The sequence below is a fragment of the Lampris incognitus genome, chromosome 3, assembly GCF_029633865.1.
Source record: "Lampris incognitus isolate fLamInc1 chromosome 3, fLamInc1.hap2, whole genome shotgun sequence".
In the NCBI taxonomy this organism is placed as follows: domain Eukaryota; kingdom Metazoa; phylum Chordata; class Actinopteri; order Lampriformes; family Lampridae; genus Lampris; species Lampris incognitus.
The window spans coordinates 82,831,815-82,850,288 of NC_079213.1; the positions used below are offsets into that span (position 1 = coordinate 82,831,815).

General features: G+C 42.4%; 1 protein-coding gene across 1 annotated transcript in view; it reads right to left on the minus strand.

The window, feature by feature from the left end:
• prrc2c (proline-rich coiled-coil 2C) overlaps window positions 1-18,474 on the minus strand; it is an 83,907-nt gene that overhangs the window by 49,705 nt on the left and 15,728 nt on the right. Inside the window, exons 8-14 of the mRNA XM_056276959.1 lie at window positions 15,419-15,555; window positions 15,150-15,234; window positions 11,376-11,559; window positions 10,601-11,258; window positions 10,237-10,409; window positions 426-699; window positions 14-224 (exon numbers count right to left, since the gene is read on the minus strand). Of these exons, the coding sequence (XP_056132934.1) occupies window positions 14-224; window positions 426-699; window positions 10,237-10,409; window positions 10,601-11,258; window positions 11,376-11,559; window positions 15,150-15,234; window positions 15,419-15,555 (1,722 nt within the window). The remainder of the gene's footprint in view (window positions 1-13; window positions 225-425; window positions 700-10,236; window positions 10,410-10,600; window positions 11,259-11,375; window positions 11,560-15,149; window positions 15,235-15,418; window positions 15,556-18,474) is intronic.

Below are 18,474 nucleotides of genomic sequence, written 5' to 3' on the forward strand. Positions count from 1 at the left end.
ATGCCTTTATCACCTAGGCTCCTTGCTTTCATCCCGTCCTTTAGGAGGAGTGACAGAAGGTAAGGGTTCCGACTGTGGGTATGGGTCCGACCCCCACACCATGCGTGGCTCTGAGGGCAGGTTGTGGTCTCGCATCGGTCGTGTCAAGTGGTCAAAGGAATCAGAGCTGGAACTAGAGTTATCACCTGGTTCCCTGCGCACTATCTGCTTAGGTGGCATCCTCCCTGGAGAAAGCATAACAGATGAACCATGAACCATGCACAGAGTTCACTGGTTTGGTCACCAGCAGGTTAAAACAAATAAACACCCCCAACCTGGGGTATTTACTCAGAACATTTTAAATCAAACAAGAGTTGCAGCAGAACCCATATATCTACCATAAGATACATTTTCCAAGTCTATCAAACATAAATTTATCTCCCTACCAGGGTGCATGTTGGGTGGCATATCAATGGGTGGTCGTCCTGACATCATGCGTGGGTCCATGTAAGACTGCATCATGAGCCAGCGGGGGTCGAACCCCATGGAGGCCAGATGCTGGTGGTGGGGGCCCATGGGCTGATACATGGAGCGGTGCTGTTGCTGCTGGGTGCCTGGAACTCCACCACTACCACCGGAAGGAGACACGGAGCCCCCACTTTGCTGCTGCTGCTGCTGTTGTTGTTGTTGCTGCTGCCACTGCTGCTGCTTCATCTGCTCCTAGAGAACCAAGGAGGTTGAGGTGAGGTTAAATATTAGGTAGCTAAAAGTAAAAACCTGGAATGTGCTGTATGTTTAGGGAATAGTGCATTCATACACAGGAAACATTTACATTGTCTATTAACCTTGTTTTAAATGAAACACAATATCTATAAAACCTAAAGATTTTAGCAATGGTTGTTCTATTGGACAGGGATAGAAGCGAGGATATAAACAGAGTAAGGACATACTCTAGACTCAAACAGGATCTGTAATTAACATATTTCTTCATCAGCTGCTGTGGCAGATAGACGAAAATTTCTACCTGCCACTCAGCATTTTTACCTGGCACATCTGAAAACCATCCATAAATATTAGAATTACAAACACAGACCTTTCTAACAATTTTAAATGTCAAATGAATGAAAGCTCCGATCAACAATGCATTAGTTGTGCTAAAATGGATTTCTTTCTTCCCTATAGACAGAGGCATTAATAGTGTGACACCACTGATCAGAATAGTCACATTGGGCCTCATTCATCAATCGTTTGTATGTACATATTTGTTCTTACACACCGATGGAATTTTTTGGCTCTCAAGATTGTCTGACAGTCAGGAGCAAAGCCTGATGGTTATTTGTAATTTCTTCCCCTGAATATCTATTGTCTACCTCTTGCTAGGGCTGGGCGGTACATAAACTTTTTACATGATATCGATATATTTTCAAACAAGATATAGGATGAGACAGTACCATTTATATCGATATAGTTTGATGTTGCGTTTAAAATACATAACCCATTTCTTAACACTAGAATGACTGGGATTTCACTCCTACCTAAAACAACCATGGGCAGTCAAATTAAACTCTATATTCTGTCAAGATAAATACCCTATTGAGATATTAACGCATCGCATATGTTAGCATGTCTGTTAGGAAACGACTGACACCAAGATGAACATTTTAACAACTATAATACTATTTTCAAACAATTTAAACTTCAGACATGGTCAAACTTGATAGCAAAATTGAAAAAGTGAAAATATTACCTGAAAAACAAAACGAAAACCACATATTGCTAATCTAACAAACGTAACAAGGCTTATAATTTGTGAAATGTAAAAAAAGAACTGAAAATAAATATTAAAACAGTCCCAAACAACGACCAGAACTTAAAAACTAATAGAACGACCGTGGGCGGTCATTTTGACCACCACGGTTTTTAAACTCCATATCTGTCAAGATAAATACCCAACTGAGTTATTAATGCATTACATATGTTAGTATGTCTGTTAAGAAACTGACACCAAAATTAGCATTTTAACCACTTTTAATACTATTTTTCAAACAATTTAAAATGGCCGCTGTCCAACGCCTGTAAATACTGCAATGCCTCAGTGATAGTCATGGTGTGTCTGAAACGGCATCTGTAACCAGACATGTTGGCAATAATCAAAAATCAAATTTAGACTATTTCTCTGCACTGGAGAACGCTAGTTTTTCTTTCGTTCCTAGGACAGAGCAATGAACTTCATGAAGGAAATGATATGACCAAAACACATCATAAATAGTGATGGCGCGCACAATCAAGTGCAAATTATGAGTGGTGACTTTGACCACTCATGGTTGTTTTAGTTAGATCTTACCATAAGTTTTTTTGTGCAATCGATCTAAAACTCATTTCAAATGCAAATATATGCAATTTTAGGAGAATTCAGGGAGCTGCAGGACTGTCTCTTTTTTCTTTTTTTACAAAGTTATTAAACTTTGAAAATCCAAAATGACCGTTTTGGAATGTGGTTTGCATTGTCAGAGATAGGCCTATTTTTATTTAATATAGGCTATTTATTTTAGATAATTTTTCATTTACATGTTGCTATATTGTGCAGCTGTATATTTTAAAACAGGGAAGGAAACCCTGTCTTACCCTGTCTTTGCATTTTATTTTGATCTGTTTTAATAAAAGTGCTTGTGACATCTCACATGTGACTTTGACTTACAACTGAACATTTCACCCACTTCGTAGAAAATACCGAGATATAATTTTTGGTCCATATTGCCCAGCCCTACCTCTTGCCATGAGCAATCACCCAGGCTTGCAAAGACATCAATCAGTGTTAGCCAATTGGTGTCTAAATTCAGGGGTTGCCCAGGTTCTACATTGGTCTCCAAGACAAACTTCAGTGCTAAAGAAATTCCAAAAATTCCAGCCTGTTTTTTGTGTGTGTGTATATACCAGGTTTTTCTATCCTAATGAAAAACCTTTAACCACCTACCTTGTGGGGACATTTTATGGGTCCCCATGAGGAAAAGGGTCTATTTTAGGGTTAGGATTTGGTTTAACGGTAAAGGTTAGAACTGGGATTAGGTTAAGGTTAGGGTAAGGGTTAAGGTTAGGCATGTAGTTATGATGGTTAAGGTTAGTGTTAAGGGCTGGGGAATGAATGCATTCAATGAGGGGTCCCCACAAGTATAGGGTGACATGGTGTCTGTGTGTGCGTGTATTCCCCTGCAGCAGACAGGTTGCAGGCATCAGCCCAAGGATTGGTAGGTGATGTCACCGTTAAACGGAAGTGCTTCTGTCAGCTACACATAAAGGTCCATATATGGCAGCGGCGTCACTGATTTCACCTCATTAGTTTTATTTCAGATGGAAACAGAAAGCTCAACTATGCTTGTGTGTACGCTACCACATTAATTGATCAACAAAAGAATGTCGCTGCTGAAAAGCTATTTGATTCAGAAAACAGTGACTCTACCACCACGCTACTGAGAATTGTAGTTAAACTAGTAATGCCACTAGTTGTAGCAACGTTACTGTGCAACACTGTTATTAAGAACTCAAATCGGTACTTCATATCGGCAAGTACCCAAAATGTAAGTACTTTGTCTGAAAAAAGAAGTGGTATCAGTGCACCCCTAATTATAAGTATTTTCAGTAGCATACTGTGGGGGTTTTAGTCAAGGCCTTCAACCCCCCCCCCCCCACACACACACACACATTTTTCATATGGGTGCTAATACAGTCACATATAAAATACACTATCATGTATTATATGTACTACTGGATCAACACCAACAAGACAGCTGATCTTCAACAACCATAATGCACACCGCTGTGCACTATAGCAGCTATTGCAGTATCACCATCAGATCCTCCTTTATTTCACTAAGCAACCAGATTGCACACGCACACCACATGACACAAAACAACTAGAAGAGTGCACTCAGTAGAGTACAGATCTCCGCCAAGTGCATCTCCCCTTCTCTGGTGCTCGGACTTGTCGACAAACCACCCGTTTTTTTCCCAGCCTACTGAGAGAAGGGGCCCTTATTAAAAGACTTCATGTGTAACCATCATGGTTTGCATGATATAAAATTAATGCAGACGAACAACTTTCATTCTAAAGCAAGAAAACCAAGCTAAGAAAACAGCTCAACGATGGGAAATGTTTTATTTTAGCTACTGAGATGATTTCCTGCTGTAACTGATTCATTCTACTCTTGAAATTGTATTTTTCAGGAATCAGAAACAATTTATTTGTCATTTCATCTTATGTACTACGTATACAAAAGAAACAAAATTCCATTTCCCCCAGCCCACATCAGTGCAATACAAAAGACAAAAACACATCCAAAAACAACATCACCAAAAACATAGAGAACAAAGTTAAAAAAAAACAAAACAGCCAACAACACAGTCCACCCTGTGCAACACAGTACAAAAACTCCACCGTTCAGAGAACGAACGCCAGCCAGGATGACTGTTGGAACTGCCAGCCTGCATGGGCTAGCAGTTAGCTTTGCCTGCCCTGCTTCTTGTCAGATCGCCCTCGGTGTTTCCTCTTCAGGCGCAGCTCCAGGCTGGGCCATGGTCCTTGGGCCCATCGGATGCAGCAGACCAGGCTACCTCGGCTGATCCAAAATGCTAGCTCTCCAGCCAGACACCTTCGACACACCTCAACCACATTCCACATGATGACACAAATGCAGACGCAGACAAAAACACTGCACAGTCGACGCTAGGCGAGGCTGCTGCCAGACTGCCTCGGTGTTTCCTCTTGGGCAGGGCTGCGGGCTAGCAGTTAGCTTAGCCTGCCCCACTCCCACGTCCTGTGAGACCACCCTCAGTGGTTCCTCTTCGGGCCCACAGGACGAAGCAGACCAAGCTCTCTCAGCCGATCCAGTGCCAGCTCTCCCAGCCAAGTGAAATCCATCCATCCATTTTCCCCAACGGCTTATCCGGCTCTCAGGGTCACGGGGATGCTGAAGCCTATCCCAGCGGTCACTGGGTGGCAGGCGGGGAGACACCCTGGACAGGCTACCAGACTATCACACACACACACACACACAAACATTCATACCTAGGGACAATTTAGTATGGCCGATTCACTTGACCTACATGTCTTTGGACTGTGGGAAGCAACAGGAGCCCCTGAAGGAAACCCACGCAGACACGGGGAGAACATGCAAACTCCACACAGGACGACCCAGGATGACCCCCAAGGTTGGTCGAACCCAGGACCTTCTTACTGTGAGGCGACCACGCTAACCCCTGCGCCACCCCTAAGTGAAATCGACGATCCCAAAAAAAAAACCCCTTCACACGACGACACAAACTTAAACGTAGAGGTGGACAGACACCGCATAATCGGTACTGGGGGAGGCCACTGAAAATGTGAGTCTTCGTCACCATCTTTTTAAAGCAGAGTTTTAACATTGGAGTCTATGGTACCTCCGCATCTAATCCCCCTCATGATGCCAGTCAACAAAACATGGTGGCAAATTTTTTTTGGTTCATCGAGTGTTCCTCCAGTTCTCATGTGCTTAGATCAACAGCAAATGATTTGCTGAGTCGCAAAATACAATCAACATCTCTTTTACTTTCAACACTCAAACTTGAATACATGCACTGTCACTACCAAATCTAAATCAATCATGCACATAAGTGCAGCAACAGAGAGCAGCGTTGGTCAAGCGTGAATGAAGAGAGGGAGCAGCAATAGCGAGAACAAAACAATATCTGAAGGTTTTTAAATCACCGCAACCATGAGAGGTTCTTGATCATAGTCATAACTGCACAAAAAAATGTTAGGCTGATAGAGCCAGTAGTATGTGAGATTAGCCACAGACAGACATGCGTGACCCAACACATCATCTCCTCCAGGCTATTGCCTGGCAGAAATAAAATACAAGTTTCTATAGTTCACCAGTCACTCACGCAAGTTCAACAAATTCAATAAGGTACAGCCACAATATTATCAGTGCACCGCCCTCGATTCAATAAAAAAAAATTTTGCACACCAACCTCGAGTTGAAGTTCCACCTCACTTGAGAGACACGTGGCAGCCTTCTCTCGAAAAATTCATCCAGTAATTTAGTCAGTTTGGGTGAATGTACAAAATGCAGACAATCAGATTTGGAAAACACGTGAAGTACTGCTCAGTTTTGAAATGCTTAAAATAAACCCACTTATTTGAAAAACAAGACTTTTATCGGTATCTGCAGATGCTACATTATGGTAATATGAAGATGAAAAATGTAACCGAGGCAAGTACTTGTCTGATAGAACTGTTTAGAAAAGCATATAATTCAAATACTGACAGTAGAATCATTTCATGCATATATAAGGGTCTGTTAAAACACATTCAACTTTATACATTAAAACAAAACGGGAGAAGGAAGGAGGGACAATTACATCTGAGGAAGAATGGACAACAACATGGACGTATCAATGGAAGTGTACTAGTTTGCAGAAATGGAGGGAGTTTGGTCGGAAAAACCTGATAAGGTATTTTATTACACCCTCACAGAAATCACATTATGATAGTAACCTCCCCGTTTGCTGGAGAAACTGTGGAAACCAAAATGCAAATCACTACCAAATTTTCTGGAATTGCCCTATTATCAAAGACTATTGGGAAGTGATACACAATGCCCTACAAGACATTTTAAATATGAAATACTCCTCGATAGTAAGACCATATATTTTGGCTATATACCTCAAGAATGGTTGAAAGGAGATAAATATTTCCTGAACATACTGCTGGTGGCAAGTAAAAAGACTCTTACCAGGAAATGGTTATCACAGGAGAGCTCAACTTTAAACACATGGATGGAAATTACAAAGGACACTTATAAAATGGAGAGGATAACAGCATGTGTCCATCATAAATTGGAACAATTAGCCTTATACTGGGAAAAACAGTTTGACTACGTAACACCCCATAGGCCTGATTTTACCTTCGCAAATCAATGATTGTGTTGTAAAGAAAAAAAAATCACTCCCTAGCTGTACACATTTTTTCCCTGTGTTCTGTTCTCTTTTCTGTAAGTGGATTACAAAAAAAAAAAGGAAATATATATATATATAAAAAAGCACCATCCTATAGAGCAAAGACGTTTCCAAAAATGCTTTCCTAAATGAACCTGGTAAAGAATATTCACATCTATTTAATCTGTCAGACCAGCCTGATTAAGGTATGTCGTGGAATCTCTGTGGATGTATTGTTGCCCCAAAGCAAAACACCAAAATATGAAAGTCATTCTGGACATTTAGAGGTTTGTACTAAGATTATTCATTTAGGGACTTCTCTTTGGTTTCCAGGAGTGAGCTGTAGAATGGGTCATTTGCCGACTCCTTCAAGGACTGATGATGTGCTGACGGACTTTACATTAATGTCAGTGTCGCAAATGCTACAGAGATGATGCTGTGCTTTTGTTAATTCATTGCGGTTTTAGTTCTTGTTTATGTTTGGATTTTTTTCTCTCTTTTTCTTCTCTTTTTTTTTGTCTTTTGTACGTTTATCATTTGTATTTATGTTCCTTAAAAGAAACTCAATAAAAAAAGGAAAAACCACAAAGTAGATCGGTAACAAGATTGTCAGTAGCTGGGAATGTGGTGGCCATTTTGCTTAGTTTGCGCACAACCCACCAAAAGTTCAAGCTCGAAGTTCATGACAACTATGGGGCAAGTACATATACGTCACAGCGCCCCTGGGGTGTTCTGTCACTACACATCAAATTTTGACTGGCTGATGATACGGTCACTCATAGTTTTAATCAGCTTCGGGCTTCAACGCAAGGCTAGCAAACACTGGTGGTGGTCCAAAGAGTCATGATGTGTTTAGATGACATAGGAAATTCCTGCTCAGCCCCAGGAGAAAACAAGTAATTGAATTCAGACACACCGAAAGCCACTTTATTTTGTCACTGTATTCTTACAACAAACTGTATTACAATAAATTTGTTCTCTGCATTTAAACCATCCAATTGTATGGGAGCAGAGGGCAGCTGCAGCGCCCGGGGACCAACTCCAGTTCTTCTTTCCATTGCCTTGGTCAGGGGCACTGACAGGAGTATTAACTCTCACAGGCATGTCTTTTTTTTTTTTGATAGTGGGAGGAAACCGGAGCACCTGGAGGAAACCCATGCAGACACTGGGAAAACATGCAAACTCCACAGAGAAAGGACCTGGGACAGCTTGGTGTTCGAACCTAGGACTTTTTTGCTGTGAGACAACAGTACTAACCATCGGGTCACTGTGACACCCATTTCAGGCACACTTCAATTGAACTATGAAAAACAAATTGTGATTTTGACAGGGCCAGCAGGGAAGGCCTGATGGCCCTGACAGCACACCACCGACTATTCTATTTATCTGTTAACTCCCCCTCCTCTTTTATCTGTTTCTATCTGCAGATGTCTCTTGTTTTTGTAAGACTCACTCTGTTATGAGTATTTTGTCAGAGTGATTGTTATTTGGGGTGCTTTAACCGTGTGCTCTCCCTCATGTCTCTCAGCACACGTCGAGCCGTTTTCTCTCCTACTTTGCTCTATGCTGGACTGTTAAAAGTGTGTAACCAGATGTGGGAAGAGCAGCAAAATGTGCCGTTCTTAGTGTTTCAGTAGTATCGATGAGCAGCAATAGTTTCTATTTGTTAGTGTGCGTTAAATGCAGAATGAGCTGGAACCACTGTGCAAATTCATTCTGAAAGTGCAACGGGCAATAGGAAAACTCCCACTTCCGTGTTTACTAGCGACGTTGTTGGTCGGCCGACCAATCGTTTAACTTCGGTGATGTCATTGGTCACATGATCCAGTGGCCCAGTTGTGTCAAACATGGTCACTCAGTCACTCTGAACATGGGTCAATCAGCATTTGTATGGCTGGCCCAACAGTTGGCTGATTTTGTGTGCATTATTTCATCATTCAGTTTAGGAATACCTACTGGTGGAGTATGTGTCTCTCTCACAGTACTAGAACAACGATCTCTGTGTGCAAAAGGACGCTAACTAGAGCATGCAGATTGTTGCTCACGATCTCTGTGTGCAAAAGGACGCTAACTAGAGCATGCAGATTGTTGCTCACTGCAAAAGGAGACGTGTTTGCCAACAATGAAGCATTGGCCTACAATATACATGTTTGTTGAAGAAAAACGTCCAACCACTTAGTACACCAATGACGCCCGCACCACTTTTGTCTCTCGGGTTGCCATTTCACCGGACCCGGCAGAAAAGAACAATTCCGTCCCAGAGTAAACTGAGCAGCGATCTTCAACTAAAAAGCCCAAGAAGAGTTACATCTTTCATGAAGTCGTTCAACGAATCTACCCGGCTTTTTTTATTACCTACTTTGTTAATTGTAAACAGTGCGGACCTACTGTTGCAGGCAACTACAAGTTTCCATTTGCAGTTACCCAATTTAAGCACAAGACCCTTAAACTTTCATAAAAAAAGTAATTAGCCAAAAAGATATAAGCCTGTATATCTCTCTTTGGTGTCCCCCCCCAATTTCCCCCCCTTTTCTCCCCAATTACATCTGGCCAATTACCCCGCTCATTTTGAGCCGGCCCGGTCGCTGCTCCACCCCCTCTGCCAATCCAGGGGGCGCCCTGACTGACCAGAGGAGGCGCGAGTGCAGAGACCAGGACAAATACCCACATCCGACTTCCCACCCGCAGACACGGCCAAGTGTGTCTGTAGAGACGCCCGACCAAGCTGGAGGTAACACAGGGATTCAAACTGCCGACCCCCGTGTTAGTAGGCAATGGAATAGACCGCTATGCTACCTGGGCGCCCCTCTCTTTGGTGTTTGATGATAACAAGCAAGACCTCTTGTTCTGTACTTTGTATTTTAAATTTGAAAAGCTGTTATAAAAAAAGTGAAAAAAAAAGTCATAAGCATACACAATGGAGGGAGCTGCCCCCCTCCCAGCAATGTTTCAATGCCAAAAAGTGGTCAGCAGTCTCTTAATGGAGGTAGAGATGATAATTAAGTTAACAGTCAAAGAAATGTTGTTCATGAAATTTAAAACAAATGGGCTAATGTAAAAAATTGTGTTGACTGTAAATCCACCATACAGTAACGATACAGCATGTGCAGTTTATAGGGGGGATGGGGGTCGGTGACGCAAACTCAACAGATGCAATCTTTCAGATGTGCAGTGCTTAAGCCATCATAACAAATTTTTGATGCGACCAAATTTTTTGCTGGTGCTACTGTGTAAATTATTAGTCTAAAGCCCTGAACTTTGCTATACAGGTCAATAAACACAAACCTGCTGTCTGAGGAAGCGAGGTGGAAGAGACTTCTGGAACTGCTTGGAGTAGCCTGAGGTGAGGGTGGGACGCATAGCAGCCCCTGCCTCCCCCTCCAACTCAGGGGGTGGCACTGGGGCCTCTTCACCACTTGGGGGGTCCATACAAGGCAGGGACAGGTGCGATTCATTTACTGAGGGGGGGGGGAAAAACATACGTATGTACAATGTCTTGAACCAGAGACTGAAAAATGAAAAAAGCATGCAACATGAGACCAAAACAGACCACTCAATTCCCTGACTGAGGTACAACAGAGGACCACCAGTAACAATGCTTTTTCACATTCACAGCTAACTCTCTTGAGTGCTGTGAGAGCAAGCTCACCTCTGCTCTCCTCCATGTTGAAATAGTCTCGCACAGGCATTGATGTCCTGTCAGCTTGGCTCTCGTCCACTAGGGGGCCCACCTCTGCTGAAGAGCTCTCTCCCCCGCTCTGAGGCTCTGGGACTGTGGCCACAGGTCTCTGGACAGGGGGGCTGGGCTGGCGAGGCACAAAGTGAATTTCCTCATCAACACTGGGCTCAGCCCTCTCCCTTTCTCTCTCTGTCCTCTCCCTTTCTTGCTCCGCCCTCTCTCTATCCCTTTCTGGTAAAGGGGCTTGCATGATCAGGGGCTGGGGTTGTGAAATCGGCACTGAAGGGGCTGGGCTAGATACAGGAGCAGATAATGGGGGCATTTCATCACGCACAGTCCCTGTCTCCTCACTGGTTGTCTCAGCAGGGGCAGATTTGCTGTCAGTTGTTGGGCGGTGTTTCTCATTGAGCCGTTTAAGTTTTTCAGCACACGCAGCAAGTCTCTGCTCCTCCATCCGTCTCTCCTCTTCCTCTCTCCTCCGTCTGGCTCGTTCTACAGCTTCAGAGAGCTCTGACTGCTTCTTGCGTTTCTGTCGCCAGGCCTCGGTTTCCTCATCTCCAACAGGTGGTGCTGCAGCTTTGCTCCCACGAGGGGCTCCACCACCGGCTGAGCGACAACTACCCTGACCCTAGAGGATGGAAAAGTTGGGAAAAACACTGACTTAAAGAAACTTCTGCTTGAAAAGTGCTACATCACAGAGTATAAAAGTTAACAGGATGCTCCTTCTAACATACACCGGCCGCACCTGATAGTCCTGTGAAGCAGCAGTTTTATTGTACTGCCCCATACTTCCAGGTGATGGTGCTCTGGGGTCTACGCTGTCAGCCCAAGAGCTTTTATTGCTCCCACGGTCCTCAGATCCCTCCTTCCAGCCCTCCTGGCTATCTGGTGGCCGGGACCTTATCCTCTCCACCTTGCCCATCCACTCCCTAACACAGAGAGATAACCACAAGAGTTGATAGAATATCAGCTATTATCAATCATTCTTCTCTGGGGAGGAAAAAAAAAGTTTTAACACTCTTATTAAAAACGTGTCATTTGTTTAAAATGTTTAACAATCAAGGGTAAAAAAACCAAAACAAAACCAAAACCCAAGCTTGAATAAGAAAAAAGACTGCAGCAAAAACAAAGTTTTAAGGGTGGTTGTGTACAGGCTCCAATTAGGGTAGATGATGAGGGGATATTTTGTGTGCTGATGGGTAGTGAGCCAGTCTGACAGACTCACTCAACTTTGCATCTGTGTACTTAAGACACTCAAATAAACAACTCAAAGTTTTTATCATCTTTGTCACATTTCACCGTCCTGTTGCATGTATCTTTAAATTCTTAATAATGCACCTATACTTGCATATCAAATTATAACTACCCCAATCTTGCTAGACTACTGTAATGAATTTGCATTCAGTCTGGCAAATCATATCATGTCACTATTGTATGAGAGACCCCATCAAGTTTTGACTTGCAGCTAATGTGTCAATACCAGTTAACCAGGTCAAATTCCTGCCCCCAGATAGTCAACCAAACATTAGTCAATGAGAAGAGTCTCAGTCGACCAAATTTTTATTGGTCACTTTGTCGCAGAACAAAAAAAACAAAAAAACAACTATGAAACGTATGAGGGATTTTAATTTGAAATGATGGACGTAGGAAGTGGCGACACTCACAGACATTCACGTGTATACAACTGGTCCCTGCAGCTATTAGATTATGTCGGGCCGAAAATCCAAAGTGTGGGATAAAAGGCGGTTTTATTTATCATTTGCTTTAAAAAGTTATGTTGGTGTTAGAAGTTCATAAGTTGTGTGAAGTTATACTGTGGTGAAATAAATTAACAAAATGTTCAGTCTCCTTGCTGGTTGTCCCAACACATTCAGAATTATTATTCATTACTACTTCTGCTTGTGTCGTTAACAGGTGGCTCGCTTTGTGCGTGCGCTTGTAAAAAAAAAAGTAAAAAAATAATATATATATAATGTGTTTTTTTTGGGGGGGGGGGGCTTTTCTCCCCAATTGTACCCGGCGCCAATTACCCCACTCTTCCGAGGTGTCCCAGTTGTTGCTCCACCCCCTCTGCCAATCTGGGAAGGGCCGCAGACTACCACATGCCTCCTCCGATACAGTGGAGTCGCCAGCTGCTTCTTTTCACCTTTGGGAGGATCACGCTATTCTCCCCCCCAACAGGCACGCTACCCCCCCCCCCCCCGACAGGGCACCCCGACCGACCAGAGGAGGCGCCAGTGCAGCGACCAGGACATAGATAGAAAGAAAGATTATTTTATTGGCCACACGACCAAAACCAGTGGAAATTGTTTTTGGTACACTTTACACTCTGCAGCACAATACATACATGGACAACAACAGACAATCCACATATTATCACGGACAATACAGTTACACAGAAATAAACATATCAGGCATAACAGGTGAATGGTGGCATTTATGCCAATGGTGTGTGAGGAGGGGACTACAGGGAGGAATTCAGAGTCCTGATGGCTAGGGGGAAAAACTGTTTGCGAAGCGTTTAGTTTTAGTTGACAGTGACCTGTAGCACCTCCCTGAGGGAAGGAGCTAGAAGAGGTGATGAGCAGGATGTGAGGGGTCAGAGGTGATCTTCCCTGCTCGCTTTACAGTCTGGTTAGTATGTAGAGATTCAACTGAGGGGAGTGGGCTGCCTATGATATTGGATGCCTTGTTGACAATCCGCTGCAGTTTTTTCCGTGTTTGACTGTCTGTGCTGCCGTACCATACTGTAATAGAAGATGTTATGACGGACTTGATAATGGCTGAATAAAACAGAACGAGAAGTTGATATTTGATCTGGTATTTTTTAAGCTGCCTAAGAAAGTAAAGTCATCGTTCAGCTTTTGCAATGATGTGCTCAGTGTTAGTTTTCCACTTCAGATTACTGCTGATGCATGTTCCAAGGAATTCAAAAGAGTTGGTGGTGGTGATGGGGTCTCCATTCATTTGTATGGGTGTTTTAGGATTCGGCATGCATCGTAAGTCAATAATGAGTTCTTGGGTTTTAGCTGTATTAAGCAGAAGATTGTTGTTTGCGCACCAAGTGACAGCTTGGTCTACTTCAGTGCGGTACTGGGTTTCATCATTGTTGGAGATGAGACCTACAATGGTTGTGTCATCTGCGTATTTTAGTATTTTAACAGAACTGTCCGTGGATGTGAGGTGGGTAGTGTAAAGTGAGAAGAGCCAGGGGGAGAGAACACAGCCCCGAGGAGCACCTGTACTGAGGGTAAGAGGGTGTGAGGTTAGGTTATTAACCTTCACCCTCTGTGGCCTGTTCCACAGGAAGCTCCGAATCCAGTGGCATATGGCTGAGTCAATGTTCATATCCAAGAGTATGGTAAAGAGTTTGAGTGGGTTGATGGAACATCCAACTTCAAACCTGCAGACACAGCCAATTGTGCCTGTACGGACGCCCGACCAAGCCGGAGCTAACATGGGGATTCGAACCGGCAATCCCCATGTCGGTAAGCAATGGAATAGACCTTTACACCACCTGGACGCCCCTTAAAATGTATATTTTAAATGCTCATAAGTTGATGTTACAAGTTCATAAGTTTTGTGATGTTATACTATGTTGAAAATTAACAAAATGTTCAGTGCGAGCGCTTGGAAAGTTTATATTCTAAAGGCTCATTAATATAGTTTTGTATTTCTCTGTAATGTAGGACAGCATTAACAATGTAACTTATAACATTCTTTCTCAGCCCCAGAACTCAAACCATTTTCTGATGCCCCAAAAATAAATACATTTAAAATATCTTAAATGTGGGCGTCTGGGTAGTGTAGCAGTCTATTCTGTTGCCTACCAACACGGGGATCGCTGGATCAAATCCCCGTGTTGCCTCCGGCTTGGTCGGGTGTCCCTACAGACACAATTAGCTGTGTCTGCGGGTGGGAAGCCGGATGTGGGTATGTGTCCTGGTCGCTGCACTAACACCTCCTCTGGTCAGTCGGGAGGCCTGGGGGGAATAGCGTGATCCTCCCACATGCTATGTCCCCCTGGTGAAACTCCTCACTGTCAGGTGAAAAGAAGCGGCTGGCTGGCAATTCCACATGTATCGCAGGAGGCATGTGGTAGTCTGCAGCCCTTCCCTGGATCGGCAGAGGGGGTGGAGCAGCGACCGGGATGGCTTGGAAGAGTGGGGTAATTGGCCAGATACAATTGGGGAGAAAAAGGGTGAAAATTCCACAAACAAAAAAAACAACAAATAAATAAACAGTGAGTGGGCAACTAGAAATGTAATAGAGCAGTGGTACTCAGTCATGTGCCATGGGAAGCCGCGTGTACAGCGTTTTTCATTATGATCTAACACTACACCAGCTGATTAATGCAAATAATACCCATTTGATTGAGGCGCTTATTAGCGAAATCAGCTGCTGTGTTGTTGAATTATTATAAAAACACACAATCACGGTTTTCTGTAACAAATTATTGAGCAGTGATAGAGAGGGATTAAATACACGAAAATGTGTTGAAAATGGAAATAAGACTCACCAGTTGTCTTTCTCTTTAGAACCTTGGTTCTCCTCATCATCACTGAAGTTGAGTTTCTCAGTGTAGTCCACTTCCATCTGAGCTCCTGGATAGGAGGGGTGGGAGATCATATTAACAGTGTGGGCTTTTCCAATTTATCAAGCGCTTTCTGAGATGATTTAAAGGCTAAATATCAAAGTCAATCATTTATGCAATATCAATGACCTGTATCAACAGAATAACCTACTGACTGGCACACTGCTGTCAGCAGTAAATCCCAAGCTACTCACCGGCCCAGCCTTCGTCAGCTTCAGTGTCCAAGTTGTCCAGCTCCTTGAGCTCTGTGGCGCTAATGATGGATGGTCTATCCGGGTCCTGAAGCCATGATTGAGGGGGGCCCTGCTGAGGCCGATTTGACCGAGGGCCCCTAAATAAACAACAGCGGGAGAAAAAAAAAAAGTCATTTTAGGACAAAATATAGGTCCAATAACAATGCACTGTAGACAAGGACCACCAATTTTATCATGGATCCCAAGACATAATACTGTTTTGCTTCCAATGAGAATGGGTTCAAGACTGTGCTGGCAATCTCTTGATTCAGGGCTCCACACTACTTTTTTACACTGGTACCAGTGGTGCCACTAAGTTTTTCGGTTTGTGGCACCAATACATAATTTGGTCGCACCAAAAATCTGTCATGGTTCCTGATTGCATCTCTTACTCCCACCACACACCCTGATGAATTGCGCACATGCATTATTGCTGAGTGTTAGATTTAGAGTCAATCCATTTTTAAGCAGTATTTGTTTTACATTTTGTAAACAGCATTCCTTTTTGGTGATATTGTATTTAAACTTATTGTACTATAAACTTAATTAGAAACTCTGCCTCATCAGAAGCTTTGTTGGCCACTTCTTGGAATCACCATGGGGGGGGGGGCAGCTCCCTGCAATGTTATGAAGTTTGAGAATCTTGTGCCTATACTGTGTAGCTGCCAATGCAAAGTTTGAGCTGCCTTCAACAGTTGGTCTGCACTGTTCACAATCAACGCATTAGGTAATAAACACAGCCAGGTAGTCTGTGAGCCACTTGGCATGAAAGGTACAACTCTTTTTTTTTTTTTTTACTGAAGCCTCGAGTGAGAGACACTACACCCATATTGTGGCTCTCTGCTTGAGAGACACGGTTTCTATCAACACAATAGCAATCAGAATTAAAGTTGACGTTTCTTCTGTAGAACTGTCTGGAAATGGCGGGTCTAACTACGGCCAAGAGCAAGAGGGCCCAAAAATACGAACTCTGTAAAATGTAGGGATGGGAATATCTAGGCACCTCACAATTCGATTCCGAAGGCTACAATGCGATTATAAAACGATTATTGATGCATCAACATCTTTTATTTCTATACATACTTTATTTTTTTCTCACTGTGCGACTCCTTACTACTTTTAACACTAGAATGACCGGGATTTCACGCCTACCTAAAACAACCATGGGCTGTCAAAATGACGGCCAGTTTTTAAACTCTATATTCTGTCAAGTTAAATACCCAATTGGGATATTAATACATTGCAAATGTTAGTATGTCTGTTAGGAAACGACTGACACCAAAATTAACATTTTAACAACTATAATACTATCTTTAAACAATTTAAACTTCAGAGACATGGTTGAAGTTAAATATTAAAATTGAACAAGTGAAAATACTACCTGAAAAACCAAACCGAAAACATACATTGCTAATCTAACAAACGTAACAAGGCCTATAAAACATGAAATGTAAAAAAAGAACTGAAAATAACCACTGAAATAGTCCCAAACAACGACCGGAACTTAAAAACTACTACAACGACGATGGGCTGTCAAAACAACTGCCACGGTTTTTAAACTCTATATTCTGTCAAGATAAATACCCAATAGAGATATTAACGCACTGCATATGTTAGTATGTCTGTTAAGAAATGGCTGAAACCAAAATTAAAATTCTAACAACTTTAATACTATTTTTCAAACAATTTAAAATCACCGCTGTCCAACACCTGTAAATACTGCAACGCCTTGGTGTTAGTCATGGTGTGTCTGAAAAGGCGGCTGTACCCAGACATGTTGGCAATAATCAAAAACCAAAGTTTAGACTATTACTCTGCACTGGAGAACGCTAGTGTGTTTCTAGGACAGAATAATGAACTTCGTGAAGGAAATGATGCGACCAACACACATCGTAAATAGTGACATGACGTGCACCATGATGCGCAAATTACGAGCCATTTTAGGTAGATCTTAACTTTTTTTGTGTAATTGATCTTAAACTAATTTTAATGCAAATATATGCAATGTCAGGAGCATTCAGGGAACGGCAGGTCTGTATCTTTTTTCCCCCCACAAGTTATTAAACTTTGAAAATCCAAAATCATCAAAATGATGGCTTTGGTTGTCCTAGTGTTAAAATACAGCATATCTGTAATGATCCATAATTAAAATAAACAGATACTTTACTTCCATTATCTTTTATTAATTCAGTAACAAATAGAAGAGATGTGTCAAATGAAAGGTCACGTTTCCCAGCATTGCATGGAACCAACAAGAAAAGTAACAAAAGTGTGCCTGTAGCAGCATCCTTGTTGTAAATTAATATGGGCTTCAGCAAGACTTCAGCAATCACTTGATAACATAAAAATCTGCCCTGATTCACAAATAAATAATAAAGACTTCCACCGAAATCCTCCTGTTATGGGCAATAAGCACAGAATCTCTCAGACAAAAAAACAAAACAAAACATTTTGCTGTATATTCAAATCAAAAACAGCTTTTATACAAAAACAAATTTGTGTGAGAGCTGCACCAGCTTTCACTCAAAACTAATATTTTCTGTGGAATATGTGGTAAAACAATAAAACGGAGAAAATACAAATAATAGGCCACAATGAAATCATGGAAATGCATGGAAGTGCAACATAGCAAATGTGTTTAGCTGGTGAATGCTCGAATGTGTAAGTTTTTGTGTAAGAACAGGAGTTGGTCTACATGCGCCGGTGTAAGTGTGCTCCGCTGTGCAGTAACTGTATCCTCTGCACGTGAGACACGAGCTGCCAGTCATTGGTAATAAAGTGCGCAGTTACGGTGACATAAGATTCTGCAGCAATGGATGTCCACGCATCGCATGTTATTGCTATCCTACCCGCTTTCCTCAATGATTCTATGACTTTGGTTTTGGTTGCATTGTAGAGTGTGGGTATCGCTTTGTAAAACTCTGGTTCTCAATGACTGAGTAGAGGCGCAAATCACACACAATAAAAGTTGAAACTGACTTTGTGATTCATTTCGCCCTTTCCGAGTTCGGTGGAAG